Source organism: Hyperoodon ampullatus (genome assembly GCF_949752795.1).
Source record: "Hyperoodon ampullatus genome assembly, chromosome: 5".
Classification (NCBI taxonomy): domain Eukaryota; kingdom Metazoa; phylum Chordata; class Mammalia; order Artiodactyla; family Ziphiidae; genus Hyperoodon; species Hyperoodon ampullatus.
The window spans coordinates 58,557,865-58,581,760 of NC_136918.1; the positions used below are offsets into that span (position 1 = coordinate 58,557,865).

A 23,896-nucleotide genomic window follows, 5' to 3' on the forward strand; every position below is an offset into this window, starting at 1 on the left:
TCTCCCGTTGCGGAGCACAGGCTCCGGACGCGCAGGCTCAGTGGCCATAGCTCACGGGCCCAGTCGCTCCGCGGCATGTGGGATCTTCCCAGACCGGAGCACGAACCCGAGTCCCCTGCATCGGCAGGCGGACTCTCAACCACTGCGCCACCAGGGAAGCCCCTAAGGTCTTTTTTTTATAGAACCCAAATCCCTACACAGCTGGCTCCTTTGTACACAATGGAGGTTGACGTTTCAACAGATCTGAATTCCTGTTTCCTCTTATTCCAACTTCTTTTTTCCAAATCGTTTGCTTTAATACTGTATTTCCTAAGAGTATCTGAGAATATTGGTAATCCAGAAAGAAATTGTTCATAAATAATTAATGGTGCAGTTAAATGCAAAATAGTTAACAAACTTATACAAATCTTTCTAGGTAGCTTCCTTGCTCCTTTTTCATAATCTCATAGTACTTTCAGGTCTCTTGTTGAAGTCTAGTCAAGTTCCTATGATATATATAGAGAGAACCAGTAAGTTGTTGTTATCTTACTGCCATTGAATTAATTTTTCAAGTAATTAATCAAATTTCAATTTGATTGAAATATATCAAATAGAGGTGTATCGATTAATAACATACAATCATAAAGTTCATTTCCATCTGACCTTTGTAACACAGGCCAGTAGATTAAATTTCAAATTGAAAAACATGATATTTTCTTAATAGCATCTTCCTCTAAAACTGTGGCAGAAATAATATGTGACCAGACTGGAGAGTGATTCTGTACTGGCAAATATAAACTGAAATGCAGGAAGTTCCTTGCTGTCATTTATCAAACTGTTTGAGAAAAGTTTTGTTTTTTCAGGAAAAGTGAATATATTTGAGAATGTATTATAATGTTGATTATTTGAGTAAAAAAAATCTTTGATGAGAATAGTAAGCACTAAGCACAAAGTTAAAATTGTATTATGGCCTTTAAAAGACAGCCTCTCTTGTGCTTCCCTGGTGGCACAGTGGTTAATAGTCTGCCTGCCAATGCAGAGGACACGGGTTTGAGCCCTGGTCGGGGAAGATCCCACATGCCGCAGAGCAAGTGGGCCCGTGTGTCACAAGTACTGAGCCCCTAGAGCCTGTGCTTCCCAACAAGAGAAGTCATCTCAGTGAGAAGCCCACACGCAGCAACAAAGACCCAACTCAGCCAAAAAAAAAAAAAAAAAACCCTCTCTAAAATCTCAATCCTCTTCAATTTTTTTCTGCAGTAGGGTTGTCCTTGGAGGACCTTGCAAAATAAATTAGAAAAGAATATTCTGGATCTAATAAAAACAGTTCTCTCTCAATGAGATAAGGTGGATTTCTTTCTTGCTATTTTTCTTTAAGGTAATTATTGTGTCTTGTAAGGACCACATATATTAGAGATTTTCTTTTTAATGGTGTCTTCACCAAAATAAGATGGCATGACTTGAGGAAGCCTCTGAAAGTGAAACAAACAGGAAGCAAAACCGTATTTTTATAAATCTTCTTTTAGGAGTAAACTCTATTAAAATGAACTTAAATTAGCACAAGAAATTTTAATAATTTTAATAGTTATGATTATTATGACTCAGACACTCAGAGACTGACACAGCACTTTATATATATAACAGGTGCTCAGTAAGTAGTCTGTGAATTTAAATTTTAATTACAGGCTGCCATGTTGTTCAAGTCCAGGAAATTTCCATTTATATAGAAAAAAATGGGATTGGTGTTTCTTGGAGTTGTGTAACAATGTGGCTTGTGACTAGGGTAAGAAGGGTTTTTTAAAACTTATTATAATTATTATGCCCATTTTATGTGAAATTAGATTTCCTTTATAAGACCTTTCTTTGTAAAAACTTGACCACATTCCAACGTGTCTGAAATCCATTTCCATTTATAGAAATGAGGTCTTTTTGGAAAGTTTTTTATGGTCTTATTTTGCTTAATAAGGGAATCTTGTACTGATTGTATTTGTGATATATCGTGAACCCCTGAACAGAAATTGTCAAGGTTAGACAACTCTATTGGACGTTATCATGAACAACACAATGAAATGTTGACTCAGTCAGTTGAGTCATAAGAACTCACTCTATCTGGTTGCTCTTGTTTGCATTTTTGTCCTATAAAACAGGCATAGCAAGTATTTATCTTTCCCTTCTTTATAAAATGCATGAAAAGGTAAAAGAGATTTGCCTAGAGCCTTACTGAAAAATTGGAAACTGATCAAATTCTGAATAGAATGTATGTACTGTTACCCTTCAGCTCCACTGCATTTACTATCTTCCGAGGATTTTTCGTTGATTTTGAGTTTGTTTTCTAAAAGGTATTTTTCTCAAAGAGAAAAAGTAAATATTAAAACATGTAGAAACAGAAATACAATGTTTTAAAAAGTGTAATTCAAGCCTTTTAAGCATAGTATGTACAGCTCTTATGTAGTTTTCAATGGTCGCATCTGTAAATTGTTGAATGTCCATCAGTGATTAATAAATTAATACATTGTATTATTACTGGCATTAAAATACTATCATTTAATGGTTTGCTAAATCTAAGACAGATTTTTCTGGTTAGGAGATCTTGAGATGTCATACGTCACACTTTAATAATAAAAACTATCAGTTCAGTTATTTGCTTAAATGAGCACCATTTTGATTTTCTGACCATCCTTACTAAAGACAGAAGCCGTGGATGAGATAAATCATTAATGTTGCAAATGCAAGACTGCTGGGCTAAATACCAAAGAAATGCAGATGGATACTGATATTTTGGCTAGTAGGCAAGTACCTAAGGCCCAAGGTGACAGAAATCAGGTCCTGGCGACTAGGTTTACGTTAGATTTGATATTTGAATCTTTGGCCATATGCCTACACCTATTCCACAACTGGAAATGAGAAAGAGGAGGAAGGAAAGGCAATTCTTCATTCTTTTGTGCAGGTGACCTTAGCTGATTGAGGTCTTACAGGTTTAGGTGAATGTACTAGCTCCATCTTTCCACATTTGTGTCAAGGAAAGTTTATCCAGTGTTCTCTTTGGTTCAAAAAGCACAAACAACCTCATCCTTAATTTCTACCTGTAAGGTTGATCTGTTGGCTGCTGCTAGCAAGAATATAATTTGAAGATGCAGTCACCTCCACTTATATACTTTGTAATGTTTCCATACTCTTATATTATATAACTTTTCAATCCATGTTGCTAATATTTAAATAGAACAATTATATATGTTTACACAAATATATCTTCCTAGACAAAATATACTCTGATTGTCAGGCATTTTATTTTATAGCTCTATTCTTTACCCTTTAGCGTTAGGGAGAATTTTAAATAGAATTAAAAAGGAGTAATGCATTTTTGCTTGGTTTACTTTTATGCAAGGCCAATCTGAATGGAAAATATGACCTGCAAAAAATTTGCTTCTCTGAGCCTCAGTTTTCTCATTTGATGACAGTACTTGATCTATCAGTTGTATGCCTCCGAATAAGAGATGATGAGATTTTTTTATGAGAACAGAGGGACCTGAACAAGTGTTGCCACCAAGGTTGGGGATTCATTCTTACAGCCTGTATTGATTGAGTGCAGGCACTGATCTGCCACTGAAGACAGAGAGTGAACAAGACAAAGAGAAGTGTCTGCCCTCCATTCTAGAGTGAGAGCTGCCCAATGTACAAAATAAATAAAACTTATCATTTGTTCGATGACAATAAAGCAGGGGAGGAGGATAGTAAGAGCTAGGGTGGAGCTGAATTTTCAGATAGGATGGCCAGGGAAGGACTCCCGAGGAAAGGTGACTTTTGAATCGAAATCTGAAGCAAGTAGAGCAAGAAGGAAATGTAAAGTTCCAGGGCTGGGTCAGGGGTCGGGGGGAGGCGGACAGCAGGAGGGCAAAACAGAACCTTTTAAGTAACACTGAAAACACTGAAATATCATCATCATTTACCCAGGCACTATACCATGACTGTATGTATGTATGTATATATATATATATATATATATATATATATATATATATATATATATATATATATATATATTATTGAATCCTCACAACAAGCTAGCAAGCAAATAATTTTATACCCAATTCACAGATAAGGAAACTATCCACCAAAAGTAATTCTAGACCCAGGAAGTCGTACAAGGGCTCCCCACACCTCCTCCAAAGCTTTTCCTCTTAATTTCCATACTCATCTCTCAGGTGCTCCAAAGCTTCTGCTCAGTTTGGTGATTTTCTCTGAGACTAGGTGAAATCCCTGCTTGAGATGAGAAGATTGGTCGAAAAGTCAGCCAGATGCTCTCCTTGTCCTTCACACAATCCCTGATCAGTCAGTCTAGGCTGGAAGCATGAAACTGTGGTGAAAGAGAAGAATTTCACTGGAGTGCGGGGAACCTCACCCTGCTTGAGAGGAAGCTACCTGACAGGTCACAGTTAGATCGCAGCTAAATTTAGCTGCAAATCAATGCACTTATTAACTAGTCAGCAACCTGCCCAGACCCTAGGGCACATCACATTTACTTAAGAGCCCTCTTTCTTTCTCAGGTGTCAACACCTTTCGCCCAGCATTATTGCTCTGGAGGGAGGGTGGAGGCTTCTGAGAGGCACATGAGCAGTTCCTCCCAGCAGCTTGCGTCACAGGGATGGATGTGTTTGCTGACAAATTGCTGTAGTCCGTGTTGACCACCACTTTGAAAGATTATAAGTATGTAAGAGCCTTCCTGCATTTATAAAATGCTTTCAGTTTTCAAATGTCATTTTTGTCCTCTTGCCCTCCTACCTAAAAAATGATTTGCCTTCGCTTGGAAAGCATAGCTGCTAATGCAATCTGTGTTGCTGACACAGAAGACCTCCGTTGGCAGGAGAGAGGTTTTAGCCTTTGCAGAGATCTGGGTCCTCTGCTGTTGCATGTGGAACCATGACAATGACATAATCATTTCATACACTGTGCTGGATCCATATTTGGGATGTTTTTCTTTGGCCACTTTCAAGAAACTTGAGCTCTTTAATCCTCAGTTGCCTAAAATGGGTGAATGGTGTCATTAATAGAGAATAATGTTGGTCATCTTATTCTTTCTTTTAAAAAAAAGAAATCCACTTTCCTTATTTCTTGGAAACAGATCACTTACAACAGCTGCAAGATTCCTACATCCCTTCATTTGAAGAACCTATGTTGGATAAAGGCAGATATCTTTATTCTTATATAGTTGACCTTTATATTTAAGCATAAAGTTTCATCATGAATTCTATTTTAATCAAACAAAATAACGTGTTCCTGGATTGAGCTGCCAATAGCTAAAAACTGTAACTAAACATTGGAGAAGGGGGAAAGAACACACACACACTATGGAGAGTTGAGAAGATCTTACAGTTGTTGAGAAATGAAAATAGGATATTCTTCCCAAAATTAATGTAATTAGCAAAAATTATACTTCTGTGCCCAAATTTTAAATATAAACCAAATTTTATTTAGCCCCAATATTACTTTGTCAGTTGTTTTTTGAAATTTAGAAAATGCTGCTTCATTGGGAGACAGTGAAGATTTTAGAATTGGCCTCCTAACACACACAAAAGCCAGACGGAGAGTGGCTTCACAGGCTATTGGGTATTACCTGTGTTCTAAAAGGCCATGGATGTTGGAATTTGAGAAATATGCCCCTCATTTGTAAGTACTGCTAACTAAGCAAAGAAAGAACAGTGACACCTCCACTCCTCCCCACCTCCACTGGAGATCCCAGAGGGCAGGGCCTTATCTTTTGATCTTTTTAACCTTAGTGCCTCTGGGGACTATGACATTTACCAGAATTCAGCATTCATTGAGCACCTATTAAATGTCAAATTCTTTTAAATCGGGGTTTGTCAGTCTTGGCCCGGTTGACAATGGGAGCCCAATAATTCTTTGTTGGGGGTGGGAAATGTCCTGTACATTGTAGAAGGTTACCATCTCTGGCCTCTACCCACTAGATATAGGTAGCAGCACTGAACACTGGTGACCATCAAAAAATGTCTCCAGGCATCCACACATGTCACCTGGGGTGGAGCTAAAATTGGCCCTTAAAAGGTGTGAGGTAAGGGAGGGGATATGGGAACATATGTATATGTATAACTGATTAAATTTGTTATAAAGCAAAAAATAAAAAATAAAAATTAAAAAAAAAAAGGTGTGAGGTAAAGAGGGTTTTTTTTTCTTTTAGGCTAAAGCATAGATAACTATTCAAAATCCCCACCCTCGCCCCCCATCTATATCTACATACACACACGCGGGCACACACACACATATTCTTGCAGAGTTCTTACAGAGGAGGCACTTGGTTGAGAGCACTCATTGCAGCCTTTCTTTCGTGGAAATCATTTTGACTCCAGTAAATTGCTCGCTAAATTTCATCTGTCGCCTGCGTTCCTGCTCAGATACAACTAAAGCCTATTGAAATTGATTTTTGTGTCAGCAACAGAGCAGGGATTCAGTAAGAACATGAAAGCTTCCCTCTCATTACTAGTCTTTTTTTCCCCGTATTACTTTAGATTTGGTGGGCCCTAATTATATTCCAGTGCTTCTTCTGCTGACACTTCTTTTGTTTTAATTAAAACTTCTGGAGGTTTGAGGACACTGCGGGAGAGGGTTTATGCATCAATAGCCCTGATGAAGAGTCAAATGGGCCCCTATTTGTGCTCCTGCCGCCCCAAGAATGACGTCTGGGAACGCTGTGGTCCTTTGCCTTTGTTTTTCTCTCCACCTCGGTGCGGTCCTTTCTCTTCCCGCACAGCTCTGAGCTTCCAGACCCACTCTTGCTGCTGCACAGACGTTCTAAATGACCCAGATGGCGCTGTGGGTGGACTGGTAAAGCCATAAATTAGGTGAAATGAAATGCAGTACTGTCTTTTTATTATTATTATTTATCTCTGCCCCCGTGCCTGTTGGTGCCTCGTGGTGCAACGCCAACCCTGCCCACTCCCGACCAGTGGTTGTAAATCTGACCACAGGGGCGGGTACTGTAATTGACAAACCTATGCAAGGCCTGGAAGGAAGACATCATATATCTTCTTAATCTGCAGCTGGGAGGTGGGATCTACCAGAGGTCCTCAGGGAAAGACAGAGTTGCCTCGTAAAATAGTCCGTAGAGAGGGAGCTATTGATTGGAAATCTAAAAAAAATGAGCTACCCTTCCCCAAGACGTTGGATCTGTCCTGCCTAGGGTTAGTACTCTTTCAGGAAAAGTGGGGGCAGAGATGGAGGAACTGTAGCAGGGCAGCATCTGGGCCTTGCTACTCTCCTGTCATACCTTTCTCTTCCTCAGGTAAACTGTGAGATTCTGAAATGCAGAATGCTAAGGTCTCCTCAGGTCTCCAGGATTACTCCACGGCCCGGTGTGGGTGTTCACACTTGGGAAAGAACAAAAGCGAAACCTTCTTGAGCAAAATACTCACATCGGACCAAGTGGCTTCTTCCTCCAGTCCCCGTACCGCGAGCCATTCATACAGTCTCTCTTCCTGCCCCTCTTAAGTAGGCATTTCCCCCAGTTCTATCAAGCTTCTCCCAGATTAAGCCATGATGGGTCACTGGAGTCTCTCTTCTCTGTGGTTAGAGGCAGCTTACAGGGTCCACTAGTCCTAGAAACTTCACGTTTCCCAGCGTGATTTAGCACCTACTCTTTGTGAGATGCTGTCCTTGACGATGTCAGAGGATTAAACAGACACAAGGCAGAGTGCTCTGAGGAGCTTTCACTTTCGGTTCTAGCGTGTAGAAGCCATGCCTGATGGACTTAAGGTCCAATGGCCTTAGAGACTAAGGAGGAAAGAGAAATTGGTTCCCATAGCATTCACATGGGTTATTTATTGTACGCTGTTGAGCACTGTATACATTGTTACATTTAACCTTTTAGGGACAGCATCAAGAACAGCCCATCTTTGTATCTTAAGTGGATGCCTAGTGTTTCTACCATACTGTCCCCATGTGTTCTAAAACACCTGTGCCTGACTCTCAGATTTCATAGGGCACTAAAATCTCACCCTGGCACCCCAATGAAAAACAAAAGTAACTATTGGGAACCAACGTAGGGTTGTTTACTTTTACTTTTAAAAAATTGAGAACATGTAATTAATGGACATTTTAATGCCCAAAATCCTAAGAAGGCTGCTTAAGTTGAATACTTGTGGCTTTCTGGAAAACTGTCATGAAGTTCTTATTTTTCTCCTTTTACTGAAATTGGGTAAAGACTTCATCCTAGACTGGTGTCCAGGAACCAAGGCTTTTAAACGCCATGCATATCCCCGCGTGTCACCTGGACTTGGGGGACAGGGAAGGCTGTCATGCTGGGTGGGGAGAGGTAGAATATTGGGGAGGCCAGGGAGCTGGCCGCATGCAAATATTCTATCCCCAGCCTTTGAACCCTCATATCTAGGGGGCTTTATCCTCCCAGAAGTTAATGTACAAAAGCCACAAATGATTGTGGTAATTCTGTGGCATAAATTAGATGAGAGCCAGTAAGATCTTCTGTTCTGTGCTCATTTAGGGGGTTGAGAGAGGAGATTATTGGGCAATGTGTTCTTGGCTTATGGCCATAACCAAGAGACTGGTTCTGCTACTTTTTTGAGCTCTCATCACCCCACAGCCTGTCTGCTCGTCACTGCTGTCACTTCAGCTGTGTACGCCTTTCCTCGGTACAGGCATCAGGCTCCCTGCCACGGAATCTGCATACATTAACTATTGTCTGCTAAAAATTGTGACTGTTTGATTTTTTTCTTTTAATCATCCATTTTGATTTTTATAAACTGGGCCAAACTGGCAGCCATGAAGACAGAGGAATGCTAGTTTCTAACAAAGAAAAATGAGACACAGTCTTTTCTTCCCAGCCCTGTGTCTGTGAGCAAGCCTCAATTCTCAGTTGGCCCAGCCCCGAACAATCTTGAAAACAATCCATTTTCTGCTTCTCAGAGGTGCCAAGCAGAGGAATTCACAGTGAGTGGTGTTGAGATGGAGAGCTGTTGCTTGGGAACTGTCCTGTATCGCTACCTTGCTTCATCTTTGCCACAGTCTGGGAGCAGTGAGGGCTGGATCACAGCTCTGTCTGTGTGGGCAGGAGGATTTTTTAAGCCTCAGATGAATGGCACATGCAGGCCAAGGAAAAGTAGAGGCCCCATTAACCTGGGGAAACTCTAGAAGCAGACACCATGCCAAGCATATTCTTGAACATTCTTGTTCCTTGATCATAAGGATTTACAAAGTCTTTTCATAAAGTTGCCTTGTCTACCTCTTTGCCTCAAGACATGTTGTACCAAAGAATGGTAGCATTCCTGAAGATGTTCAGATAGATATCTTAACTATGCTTTAATCTTAACTGTGAGTGGAAAATCAGAGTTCATCTTCACTCTCAGAGGGAAAGCTAAGACCAATTTCTAGTTTCTCTGTGATCTCTGCAGAGGGGAAGTACATTGGCCTCTCTATAGAGTTTAAGGGAACTTCATCCACTAAAGTCATCTTCTAATTTATTTAAGGGTGAACTGATTGTAATCCCTGCTTACAACCCCACCTCATCTGCTCCTGTACACTTTGTGGCTGGATAAAAATGTGTGTGTGTGTGTGTGTGTGTGTGTGTGTGTGTGTGTGTGTTTTGGCAGGGGGAGGGGAGGGGAACGGAAGAAACTGATGTGGACATATGGATGGTATTGACCAAGAACCTGAATACGACCCTCAAAGGTCACTACTTCATGCAGTCCATGATTTCTCAAATGTTTATTGAATCCCTGCTGTGTCAAGCACTCTGGAAAACATGGGGGTAAATATATATCCCATCCATCCCCAAGTCTTGTTGATTTGACCTCCTGAATATCTCTGGACTCTCTCTACCTCTCACCTTCTCCATTATTTCCATCCTAGTTCAAGTTGCCATTAGCTCTCAAATGAATTACCAAGCAGTACTGTGTTATTCTTCCATTATCTTTTCTAGTTTCCTCTATTCCCTGTCCTGCATCCAAAGTGATTTTTTCAAAATGAAAACTTGATGACCCTACATTCTTTCTTCAAACCCTTCAGTGGCTGCCCATTGGTCTTAAGGTAAAGACAGAACTCCTCAGAGTGGCCTGTGAGGCCCTGCATGGACTCACTAGACATGTACTGTCTACTCCAGCCATACTGACCTGCTTTCAGTTACTCAAATGCTCAAGCAACTACACCACAGGACTTTTGAACATGCTGTTCCCTTTATCTGGAATATATTTCCCAATGCTTGACCTAGTTTTTTCTATTCATCCTTTAGGTCAGAGCTTTTCTAAAAACTTCCACCCCATAGTAAGAAATATTATTTTACATTAACACTGAGAATACAGATAGGTAGGTAGGTAGGTAGGAAGATATAAGGATGATAGGTAAATAGATGGATGAGTCTTTGATTGAGTTCCCTAGGAAACAGATTCTCAGGGCAGAGATGTGTTTGTAGGAAGTGTTTTGGGAGGTACTCTCAGGATCAACACCAATAAGAGAGTGAAGACAGATTTGGGCAGAGGAAGGTGTTGATGGCAGTTTCAAAGCCCCAGGCAACCCCCCAAAAAAGGAGCTCTGGAGCTGGGATGGCCCTTCAAAGTTTTCCACTTTGATGTAAATGATGTAGGCTTTTGTATTCCTACATCAACCAATCATTGAATGTTTGCTGCCTCCGGGTCAGGGGTATTACCTTAGGCAAGGAGCATGACCTTGGGTCCAACTGCTCTCTTTGACTAAGGGTATTTCCTGAAGAAAGACTCAGAGTAGCCCAGTCCTGAAGGAGGGAGCTGGGGAGCACACCACAGCATCCACTACAGTCAATTCCTTATGATGCTTGGATCCATCTGCTTTGCATAATAAGTTCTGGAAACACTTCCTCTGGAATTCTGGCTGGTCTCTTTTCCCAGGCAAAGTTGTGGGAAGAAAGCCCCCGCCATTACATATTGTCTAATGGTTGTACCTGTTGCTCATCATATCCCTCCTCTGCTACCCATTTTAATCTCCCCCACCTTGTTTAGCATCTTTGCTGGTCTATATGGCAATCTTGTTGGGGTGACACACATATTTATTCCTGAGAAGTCCAAGCTCCTGCTCAACACGCCTGTCTCAGGCTTGACTGCTGCTGTTGTCCATTTACCAAAAAAAAAAAAAAAAATGTGTAGAATATAAAAAGACTCTTATCTTCTTCAGCCTGAGGGTAGAAAAAGATGAGGACCAGATCCAGGAATTAATTATTAGGGTAAAGCAAAAGTTGAATCCTCAATTCAAGCCTGATTGGGAAGGAATGATTTCTGAAACTTGGAATGGAGACGTCCAGGTTGATGCACTTAAAAGCTTGAAACCTCTCATCCCTGGCATCCTCTGCATCTACAGAAGTGATGTTCCCATCCTTTTTTTTTCTTTTGGCCATGCCGTGAGGCATGCAGGATCTTAGTTCCCTGACCAGGGATTGAACCTGTGCCCCCTGCATTGGGAGCACAGAGTCTTAACCAGTGGACCACCAGGGAAGTCCCGATGTTCCCATCTTGACTGAAGATACTGCACAGACCTTGGAATTTAACCTGATTTCCCTTATGATTTTCACACATTGCCTTCAGCTGATCAATAACTGTAGCTTTCCACTGTCTTTCGCTAGTAGTCTCAGCAAAAACCATCTGATTCTACTTTTTTAAACTACTGTTTCCTCAGGACATCGCAAAAGTCTGAAATATTGGACTCACCAGTGTGTTCCCTGGCACCTGTATCCTACTTCAGTTCCCCACTAGTGACCATGTTGACAGTGACACTGCTACAGCATGCCAGGGGCTATCAGTGAGCCACCTGCCACCAGTGATGGGAGTCTTATTGACAGCTACTCTGAGAGCCTGTCTCCTCAGGCCATTCCTGGTACCAATTGTCTTAGATGGAGTTTCCCCAGGAACAGATCCTGAGATGATTTATATGTAGGAATTTTACTGGGGAGTGTAGGATCTACACCTGTGAAGAAAGTAGCATTGTGTAGAGGAAGAAGTTTAACTGTAATACAGTCTCAACAAAGACCTCACCCATCCCAAGGAGAGGTCAGGAGCTAAGCGGACTCTTCAGAATTGCCCAACTCTAAGACTAAAGGCCTGAGCCTTTATACTTCTGTATCAACCAGAAACTGGATTTGGCTGTCTCCGGGATGGACCATGACCTTGGGCTGAGGGCAATTCCCAGAGAGGGCCTTGGTTGAGACCTCTCAGAAACTTCAGTCTTGAAAGGAGAATCGGGTGGTAGTCTACAGTATCAGTGATAGATAGGTGATCGATGTAACCGTAACAGTTAATCCGTGAAACAACAGCTGCCATTATTACATGTTCTACACTGTGATTTTTTTTTCTATTTAATTTGATTTATTTTCATGGTTCTTATGGTGCACATTTTGAAAATCACAGTATTGGATTACGATCAGTAGGTTAGTGTAGGATGCTGTGAAAACACACAGGTAAGGGCATTTCCTTGCAATCAGGAAATTGAAGAACTCTTACTCAATAAAGGTGAGATCAAATCTAAGCTAAGCACGAAGAGCTAGAAACACTCTACCTGTGTGAGTCCTTGGATAAGGAGGAATGGAGATGGTGGGTGGAGTGTCTGCGTTTTCCACAACCCTGGTTTGCTCATGTGCTCCGCTGGAAACAAATTATTTTGGTGACCTAGAAATGAAAGGATTCTCTCTTCCAGACTTGCCTCAAGCTAGCAGTTCTAAAGCCATCTTGCTGTTCCTTAGAAAATAACAGCAATAGCAGAGCCCAGGCTTGCATGGCTATTTCAGACAAAACCATTATTTTTCTCTTGTACTTATTTTAGGGAGTAGGTAAAGGGGCAACATAGTCCCTTGGTATCTGTGGTGAAGTGGAGGTCAGGGCTGGGTATGGTTCCAGGACCCCACTTGGATACCAAAATCTGTGGATGCTCAAGTCCTTTATATAAAATAGCATAGTATTTGCATATAACCTATACACATTCTCTCGTATAGTTTAAATCATCTCTAGATTACTTATAATACCTAATACAATGTAAATGCTATGTAAATAGTTGCTGGCATGCAAAAGTTTTGCTTTTTGGAACTTTCCAGAATTTTTTTCCCTGAGTATTTTCTGTCTGAGTTGGGTTGAATGTATGAATGTGGAACCTGTGGATACAGAGGGCTAAAGGTACTATAATCCTTGAAGGTACTATAATCCTCAAACGTGAGGTAGAAGAAAAAAAAGAAGGGGAGCAGAGTGTGTGTGTAAATCTGTCTAAGCACTGGAATGGAGTGCCCCCGCCTGTTGTCCAACCCCAGTTCATGTGCCTGATGCACAGTGAGACCAAACAGATCAAAATGTCAAGAGTTTGGAGCAGAGAAGGGTTTATTGCAGGGGCCAACAAGGAGAATGGGTGGTTTGTGTTCAAAAGACCCAAACTCCCCGATGACTTTCAGGCAAGTGTTTTTAAAGACAGTGTTGGGGCTTCCCTGGTGGCGCAGTGGTTGAGAGTCCGCCTGCCGATGCAGGGGACACGGGTTCGTGCCCCGGTCTGGGAAGATCCCACATGCCGCGGAGCGGCTAGGCCCGTGAGCCATGGCTGCTGGGCCTGTGCGTCCAGAGCCTGTGCTCCGCAACGGGAGAGGCCACAGCAGTGAGAAGCCCACGTAATGCAAAAAAAAAAAAAAAAAAAAAAAAAAGACAGTGTTAAAGGAGAGGGTCATAGGATACGTGGCCAGCTTGTGGACCTTCTTCTGATGAGTTCCTGGTGAGGTTACAGGGTGGTGTTTCTGAAACTTAACCTTCTGGTTCCAACCAGTCTGGGGTCTGCATGCTTGTGGTCAGCATGTAGTCACCATCCTCCACTTGGGTGGGGGTCTTAGTTTCCAGAGAACAACTCAAAGGTACGCATGAGATTGTTATCTATCCTCCTCTGGGAGGAACTAGGTGTGCCATGACACTATTGTCCTAATCATTAACTTCTTGACCCTGCTCTTTGGAACTCAGGGAAGGCCTGGGAGGAAAAAGCCTTTTTCTACAAACAAGAAACGGGAGACACTAAGGGGCTTTTGTACCCAGGAGGGCCCCACAGGGTTCTTCTTAGTTTCAATTCCCTCTTTTCTTTGATACTCTTCAGTCTTGAGGGGAACAGGTGTAAAACTAGAAAGGGAATAAAGTTTTGGATAGAGAGCTTAATCATAAACTCGGCAGAGGAACTCTGGTTTAGCGACACTCAACTTCACGCCAGCCGAGTGACCCCACAGCCTCTGCTTTCCCTGATTTGATTTGACGGGTTTTTTTCTTCCTTTCTTTCAGAGGGCCTTTTTATGCTTGAAGTCTTGATTGAGGCTTTGGGTCCCACTGGAATACCAATTTTGTTTTTCTAGATTTAGTCTGTTATTTTTGTTATTGTTGGTTATTTCAGTAGAAAAAAAAATCTTACTTCATTCTTTTATTAAGAAATGACTCAGCAATTGCAATGTGATGGGATATTTTTCCATAATTTTCGTGGATAAAAAATTTTAACTCTTTGTCTCCTTTAAAGTTTCTTTTCCCCCAGAATTTCATTTTTACTCCTTGGTTGACTATGTAGTTTAGATCCAAACTAGGGTCTATGATTATATTTTTAATTTCTCTTTAAGTGGAAATAAGTTAAAATTAGGAGTAGTATTGAATTTTCACCTCAAAATTCTCTTGTAATAATAACATCCTCCCCATTGCCCTCAAATAAAAAAAAAATTAAATCCTACATGAAACAGAGATGAATGGTTCATGTTTAATTCAATTTAAGTGAAGTTTGAAAAGGTTTGTTTAAAAAAATTGTTTAAATTTTAGTGATAAGAATTTCTAATTCATGGGCGATTGGGATTGACATGTATACACTGATGTGTATAAAATTGATGACAAATAAGAACCTGCTATATAAAAATATAAATAAAATAAAATAAGAATTTCTAATTCAGGAGCTGGAAGGTAGAACTGGAACAGGTGAGAAAGTGTCCTGGGTTTAGGTCCCCATTAGTTGTGAGATATTAGCCTCATCTCTAAAAGAAGGATTAGATTAGGCACCTTAGGGGCTACTCCTACTCAATTTATTTGTGACTTTATGGAGTTGTCACTTTAAACACTGTCTAAACAGTGATGTGCCTCAGGTTTCTAGTGATCTTTAGGTCAGCTGATTCCTAGCCATTCCCTCAAAGTCTGCCTTCATCTGGATCCTAATTTGGTTTGGCATTCTCTAGTGATGGAAAAGGCAACTCACGCTGGGCAGCCTCCTTTGTGGCTCCCCCACCAAAGGTTGACAGCTCAGCAGCCTTCCTGTTCCAGAGCACAGGACGCCTTTGCTTGGGACTGAGCTGAGGCTGCTAATTGTTCCACCTCCAGGATCTCATTTAAGCCCAAACTGCCATCCCAAAGGTGTATTATTCAGTCATCTGTCAGACCCATTGAGAATGGTTATTTCAGCTTGGAAGGGAAATTTTTAAATGGAGGAGAAGTAGGTGGTTTTCTTTTCTAGTGTTATGTTATAAGCAGTTGCTAAAACAAAAGCAAAAACAACCCTGTGTCTTAAGTTCAAAAACGTCACAGCTATTTAATTTATTTATTTCAAACCAAGAGCTGCTCAATGCCCAATGCCATTTATATTTGAAATGTAAAGTGGATTGTATCCTGTCCATTCCCTCCCTGGCTGCTGATGGAAAGAACTAGGTGTTGACATGTCCTTGTAACAAATTATTCGCTCGAAGAAGATTCCCTGTCACTTAAGGAGTTAAAAATAGAGTGTAACATTTCTCAAACTGTGTTGGCTGAGGTGACTTCAGGAGCTCCCCTGGGCAGTTAGGAGGCTGCTCAAACCCCTGCTTGAACAAGGAGGTTGGATGCCTTTCAAGATTTTTGGTGAGAAAAGGTTCTGCTGCAAATGGAACCAGAGGTGAAGCACAGGAGAGAGGGAAGGAGACCAGCTGGGAGGGGGTGCAGATTAATGGTCCTTTGGGCTCAGTGCTGTAGTAGAAACATGGAATGTTCATTACTAGCACAGAGGCCAGGGGTGAATCTACAAAGTGAGTAAGCTTACTGGGGAGTTGGGAGTGAAGGGCATTCCAGGCCAAGAAAACACACCATCGGGGAGACAAGAAACAATGCAATACCTTTAGAGAGCGCAGTTTAGTGTCGGGGACCACAGCGTCAGAGCAGGTGGGAGCCCACCAAGGTGGCGTGGCAGACAGGGGGTCAGTTCTTAGAGGTCCCCGCAAGACATACCCAGGTGTTCCCCTTTCCTGGCTGCATGGCACCATTAAAAGAATTTCAGGGTGAATCAGCTGTGTGACATCAGCCAGACCCTCTGTATTTGTCTGCAGTCCCTTACACTCCTTTAGTACTTTAGTAGAGAAATAACCATTGTTTAAGGTATGATTTGTGGCCCTTACTTTAAAGACTTTCTATTCTCGAAGAGAAGCTAATGACTCCTTTGTTAAGGTCACCATTACAACATAACAGACTTAACTGGGACCTGGACAACCCTGGAGGTCATTCAGTGTCTTATCAACAGAGGGCACTGTTGCTACTTCACCTTTGTGGGAGATTGACCCAGGCTCTGCAGGAAGTTAGTATTGCTGGCCCCCGGGTACTAAGTGGCAGTAATACTACTCTCCCCACTCAGTCATTATGAAAACTAAATTCCCAACTAATTTTCCTAAATTTCCTTGGGGTGGAAAGGGGGGATGTTAACAGTGACACCTACTCCCCCCCATCTCTGACCACTGAGCCCAGGCTCCCCACATTTTGCAGATGAGGAAACCAGGGTCCAGATGGGTTACATAACTTGCTCCCAGTGAACCAGCTGGTCATGGGCAGAACCAGGCGTCTGGAATTCCGGTCCAGGGCTCTTGGTGTGGTAATGCTTCAGCCCCCTTCCTCAATTTCTTGAAAGTTGAAGTACGCCTGTGACCCTATTAGGTTACTGATTTAATGTCTTCTTCTTTGTGCTCTTTTCTGAGTGAGGAGGAAAGGGAGGGAGCAGAATGGAGGTTGAAAGGTGAAGGAAACACTATCAGAATCAGGTAGATCCATACACAAAGCTGAGATATATGAGAAGGAAAGGGGCAGGCAGCACCAAAGCTACCTCCTCCAGCTTCAAGTGGACATGACTCCACTACCTGCTGTTGTTGTTCATCCATAAACAGGCCACCCCATCTACGGGCTAGGCACCCACTATTCCAGGCACTGGAAATACAATGATGAGACACGGTCCCTTCCTTCATGAAACATAGAACTTAAGAGGGAAGACAACACTTAAAATTAATCACAAGACAGGACTATAAATAATTATAGCCAGCATCTGCTGACAGCTATTCTGTGCCAGGTACTGTCAAGCGCTTTATATACATTATCTCATTCAATCCTCCTTGCAATACTATGAGTTAGGTACTCTCATTATTTCCATTTTTCAGACGTGGAAACTGAGGCCTAGAAGGTTAAGGGATTTGCCTAAGGTCATGCGGCTGGGATTTGAATCCAGCTGATCTTGGAAGGTATATTATACTGCATAATAGCAATGGTAGGTAAAATGTATTGTAGAAGCCACATAGAAAATGCATTTAGAAGTAATGGATATTGACCCTCTTTGCCACTGTCTGAGAGTCAGATGTAGACTTTATGTTTCTCGAGGAGCAAGTGCAGAGAAAGCTCCTCTTTGGGATTGCCCCCTCACCACACCCTGTTCTCTTCCAGTTCCTTGTGGTTGATGCTTCCCTGTGGTTGCAAAGACCAGGGATACCTACTCTGGGGAAGCAGTTCCTTATGCTCAGTACTGTCTCTTTGATCACAAATTCGGATTGATTGCTATCTGTTTTGTTTTAGGCCCCCTTTTAAGATGAAGAGAAATTAATAGTCTGAGGTGAAGAGTAGCAGAATCATATCCATTTGAGACTGTTACACGATATTTTAATAATCAAGGAAACTAAAGTTTCTGCACATACCAAGTGTTTTCCAACCGAGGAGATGCTTATGTCTCCTCCACCCAGATCTAGCTCCCCTTCCATGTAAATCCTCCTCTCACCCAACCCCTTATCTAACACCTTGAAGAGGAGGTAAAACCAAATTATTCGAGATTGTCTCTTTTATTTAACTTGACAACCACTGTGAAAACAAACCCAACAGACAAAGTGATGGAGATGTTTTACAAAATAAACATTAAATAGAGATTGATCTTCAAAGCATTTAAGATTTCTCTGTGTGTGTGTGTGTGTGTGTGTCTGTCTGTCTTCCCCATTGACACTCTGTAACATTGATCTACGTAATTGTTCTTTACAGTTGAAATCTAATGCTAATATTGCTCATCAGAACTGAAATATTTAAAAAAAATTTTTTACAGGGTCGTCATGTCAAAACGGGCCAACTTGCAGCCATCAAGGTTATGGATGTCACAGGGGTAATGTATCATTATCTTGCCGTCTCAAAGTTATATATTTGTAACAGAGAAGTTGGTGATAGAGAAAAATCATTTTTTTGGAAATAGAATTTTTTTAGACATCCAAGACCTTTCCCCACTTGTGCTTAACATAAAAATTAAGAGTATTTAGCAGCTGACAGAGATGACCATGGGTAAATCACTCTAATTAAATTAGATACCTACACACTGCCTTATGTAGTCAGAATGAAGAACATGTGTGCCAATAATTTACATAAACACAGCCAAGGACATTTGCAGATGAAGACAGAACAAGGATTTGAAGGTATTAAGAGAATAATACTGAGATTACACAAAAGAGGTGCGTCTTAACAGTTTTCCCCAAAGTCCACCTAACACTGGAGTAGACAAGAGTTTGGATAACTCTAAAATCCTAGTAGGATGTGTAACATGAATATTTTCCTCCCCAAAATGTTATAGACCAAATAATCACAATAACTACAAATACTTATTATAGAGCAACACTGAAACAAAATTTCTGCCTGGATTATCAAAAGCAATCTAATGAATAGACTTTATTTTAAATACAATCTTACGCTTTCAATCCTTTTTGCTAGGTCTATTTAAAATATTTTAATGCCTTTTCTAGAGTACAGAGCAAAAATCAGACTTGAAAGGACTTATTGGAAATCAAAAGCATGTTAATGATTTTCTATTGTCCCCAGGGATTTTTCTAAGATGTCTGTCAGCTGTACACAAAAGCTAAAAGACCAAAGTCTTCCGTTTGGCCCAGAAGTGGATTATTTAATGTAAAGAGATGTAGAATGAATGGGTCACACAAAGGTATCAAGAACCAGTATACAAATAAGAAAAACACACAGTATGTCCGTAGGCCAGACTTCGGTCCATACCTTCTCTGGTCCAGTTTGCTACCTTTGATAAGTATACATTATATGCTACACTATTAACCATGATACTAATTTCACTAATTTTCATTTATACCACACATTGTACTGTCTTCCTTTCCTTACTTATTATTTATCTGAATTCCTTGTTAAGTTCTATGCATTTTAAAAATTATATGCATTTTTAACAAGAAAAAATTTTGTTCCCATATGTTTAGAAGAACTTAGATAAAGTAATCCTTCCTTTTATTTGTCCTAAATGCATTATTCAAATTTCAGAGCTTGCAAACCAGTTCAAATATTTCATCCCAATTAGTTTATGAATTCACCTGGCCTTTACTGAGTAAGAAAATACATGTAGATTATATTAATACGGTTTAGGTTCTGCCACTTGCAAGAGAAAACTCAAAATAACAGGCTTAAGTATGATGGAAGTGTCATGCTCTCTCATGTTAAAGGAGTCTAGGGGCGACAGTCCAGGGATGTGTAACAGCAATGTGATAGAGTAGTCGGGTGTTTTTATCTTTCTGCTCCATCATTCTGACACATGGCTTCCACACTTAAGGTTAGTTCTGTGATTTAAGGTAACTGTTGGATTTCCATTGATCACATTCTTTGGCAGGCAAAAAAAAGGCAGTGCGGGGAAGGGGGGGGAGTGGGTGAGAGCAGAGGGTACAGAAGACAGCCCCTTCCAGTGAAATTTTTTCTACTCGCATACAACGTTTCTATTTACTTCTGCAGTCATTGGCTACCTAGCTGCAAGGAAGCTGGGAAATGTGGTCTTTCATTCTACCAACCTGTCCAGTTAATTTGGGTTCTATTATTAGTCAGGAATGAAGAGAGAATGGATACTTGTATTGTTAATTAGCAGGGTCTGACACAAAAATCAAGATCAGATACTATCGGTCTCTACATAGAAACCTATTAGAAATGTGCAAATCTTTTACAAAGCTCCCAGCACAAAACAAATCAGAATTTTTTTGCAATTCTGCTAAAGTCATACTACTGTATTTTCCTTGAATTGAATAGGATCTCCACATAATGTGATGCACTTGGCAGTTGAACAACTAATGGATGTGGATGGAGCCCAAGACATTAATTCTGTAAAGTTCTGTTGTGTGGGTCTGCAGACTACAGTTGAGTTCCACTGACGTCATTAATCTCAGTGTACAAAGCTGTATATTGATGCACAAAGTATGACCTGAGAGCATTGAATATCACTTTCTCTGGTTCTGTTTGTGAGATTTTAAATTGTTCAAAGAATCATTTACTATTTCTAGACCACCTTGCTTGGAATCAAAAAAGTTACACAGCAATTTATCCCAGAGTATGTATTTTCAGTTTAAGCAGTGTCAGTTAGCCTCTCTAAACTGGGTTTCACAAGGCAACTGAGACCTACAGAAAATGATTTAGAGTCTGTTTTCTCAATTCTCCCCATCATGGTACAGAGCTAGCACCATTTTCAATGCATAGGAGAGTCAGTCTATTGCTTACAATGGATGCTTTATAGTATTTAGGCTTAATTCTCTCGGGGGAACCTCTGTTGAAAGGGCTGGATAGTTCCTTGATTTAGGCACATCATTGACCATTATGTAACCACTGACCCCTAACAAAGGCAAACATGGATACACATCAGGAAATGGTTTTCTTATTTCCCATGGTGTATGATCCAGCATCAAATGACTTTTGTATCACCCCCTTACACATCACAGTCAACATAAAATTTCCTTTGTGAAACTCATGTGGTGTCCTCAGAAAACAATCTATTTCATTTTGTCATGTTGTCTTTTGTGTATTATGGAACGCTGTAAAAGCTTCTTACCAATTATTATAATTGTGCTCATTATAGCTGCTCTGAGATGAATTCTCAAAGGTCATCTTTGTTAATTGTTTGCAGTGATCTACTGCGAAGTTACTATAGTTTATCGTAATGAATTTGATAAAACTATAAGCTTGAAATCAATTTTTAAATTATTGTTTTCTTTCTATACCATTTCCATTTTTAAAAGAAAATAACCATAAAGAAAACTGGATATAATGCTTATGTTCTTCTGTTTTACTGCTGAGACACTTCCAAATTTGCTAATATTTGCTTCAGAATTAGGGCTTAAACTCAGACTCAGTCTTTGAAGTTCTTTTAGTTTCTGAAATAATTATGAGAATTTCTGCATTTTGTCGCTTTCTGGGGATTTCTTCCCAGCTGGACTTGTGTACTTTAATCATCTAAACAAAATTGGGCCCTCTCGGGTAGTGTTCCTCAAGGTGGACAACCAGCATTTACGGACCGTCAGCACCCCTGGGGTGTTCATCAGAAAGGCAGATTCGTGGGCTTGCTGCAGAATTTCTGGGTGGAAGAACCTGCCTTTTCTACAAGCTCCTCAAGGAGCTTCATGCACACCAAAGTCAGAGGAACACTTTTCTAGGGACTTGTATTTACTGCTTTCTGGCTACCAAGTATGAAGAGACCATGATTCTTTGATAATCCTGCAAATAATACCCATCTTCATTTGAACCAAAATTCCTGATGTAAACTAGTCCCTTTACAATGATACCTTGAAGCCCATGTAGGAATTAATAAGATAATAACTTACTGTCATAGGCTTTCATCTTTACAATGACTGGTTGTGATCATTACTCAGGACACTTTGGGTTGTAGTACCAAAGCCCCACTCAGACTAGATGAAGCTGAAAACAGAATTTATTGTCTTGTGTATATTTTATTTTATTTTATTTTATTTATTTATTTATTTTGCCGTACGCGGGCCTCTCACTGTTGTGGCCTCTCCCGTTGTGGAGCACAGGCTCCGGACGCGCAGGCTCACCTGCCACGGCTCACGGGCCTAGCTGCTCTGCAGCATGTGGGATCTTCCCGGACCGGGGCACGAACCCGTGTCCCCTGCATCGGCAGGCAGACTCTCAACCACTGCGCCACCAGGGAAGCCCTGTCTTGTGTATATTTTTTAAAAAAAGAAAAAAAAAAGAAAAGGCTCAGCAAGATCTGGGAAGTCACATGACTGATTAGGAATTTTGTATCTCTCCATCTCTGGGCTCTCCTTTCTTTCTACCAGCAGCTCCAGGCTCATGTTCTAATTACTTCATTACCCTTAGTCCCAGCAAGAGTGCCAGTGTGAACATCAGTGGCCCAGCTTGGGTCACCTCACTATCCGACAACCAAACCCTGTTTCTCTCCAGCCACATCTGGGTTGGGTGCCTGGCCCTGGAACCTACCACAGGGACTGAGAGTTGGAAAGGATTCCTCAAACAAAAACCTAAGAACTGTTAAAGCAAAGGGTAGGATAGATGCTGGGCAGGGAAAAACAAGAGAATTCACTGTATTACTGTAAGATCAAATCATTTTAGTAGATGTATTTAAAACTGACTTAGTCCTTAAGTAAAGTGCCTCTGTAGTTACGTTTTTTATATTTCAGCCTGAAATAATAATAATGGTAGCTAACACTGATGGAGTGATTATTATGTGCCAGAACTCTTTACAATATTTTCTATATTGATTCACTGAATGCCCTTAACAACCACCAGACTCCATTATTAGTTCCAGTATAGAGATGAGAAAACCAGGCATATTAAGTATCTTGCTCAATGTAACATGTAAATGGTGGAGTGAATATTTCAACCTGAGTATTTTAACTCTACTTTTTAAGTCCACCCTGTTTCTCACACTGCCATAGGTCTTCATTTAACATAGAAGGATATTTAGTGTTTAATTAAATTAATTTATTTAATAAACATTTACTAAACACCTACTTTATGACAGACACTTGAAATTCAAAAATGACAAAGTGGTTCTTTGCCTGAAGGGGAGCTGACAATAATACAACCTTGCTCTAAATCTTTGTAAGTAAAGCTAATCCATTTTATAATAAAGTCGTACAAGTCATAAATAAAGTTACATATAAAGTTTGATGTGACAGTGAGGGGCAGTAATTAAGCCCAGGAGGACAATCAGACGAGAACGTTCCTGGCCAAGAAAATGATCTGTGCCAAGGCATGGAGGCTGAGAGAGGTGGAACATGTTCTGGAAACTATCACATAGTTTAGTTTTAGTATAAAAAATGTGCTGAGGAGAGAGTGATACAAGGGGAATCTGGACAAGTTAGGGTCAGGTCATGAGGGAATTGAATGCTGTGGCAAGGACATTACAAGGTTTTCAAACTTTTTAATTTTCCCAATAGAACCCTGAGAGCAAAGAGTCTTAAGCAAAAACCCATTAGATAGAAGAGATACAAGGGTTGTTTTTTACAAGGGGCGGGAGGCTGTCAGTCCTGGCCCCGTCCCCACACCACTGCTAGAGCCAGTGTGGAAGCCAGAAGTTAAATAGCAAAGTAACAGGATGGGATTTGCCTACTAGAAGGATCCATCTTAAGCCCTGCTTGATTGAGTTTCTATTTCTGTCTCACTTACTGAATTCCTGTAGGTGAAGCTTTCAGCCAGTCTCCATCCCTCTTTGAAGAGTAAGGAAGCAGCCTTCTCCCAGTAGTTTCTGGTAGAGTGCTTTGCCCAGAGTTAACGGGCTCATTGAATGTTTGCTGAAATTGGACCAAAGAAAAAAAAAGAAAAATCTTTTCATCTTCGGTTACTGGGAGAAATCAGGGGACATGCTGCTCTAGGCATATTTGATTCCTCCT

At 40.8% G+C, this 23,896-nt stretch overlaps 1 protein-coding gene across 8 annotated transcripts in view; it reads left to right on the forward strand.

Annotated features, from left to right (window-relative positions):
- Positions 1-23,896, forward strand: part of TNIK (TRAF2 and NCK interacting kinase) — a gene marked incomplete at both ends in the record, with an annotated part of 410,421 nt that overhangs the window by 227,550 nt on the left and 158,975 nt on the right. For all 8 annotated transcript variants that reach the window (XM_079704808.1, XM_079704809.1, XM_079704812.1 and 5 more), the window contains one exon: positions 18,313-18,369. In XM_079704808.1, the coding sequence (XP_079560934.1) occupies positions 18,313-18,369 (57 nt within the window). The remainder of the gene's footprint in view (positions 1-18,312; positions 18,370-23,896) is intronic.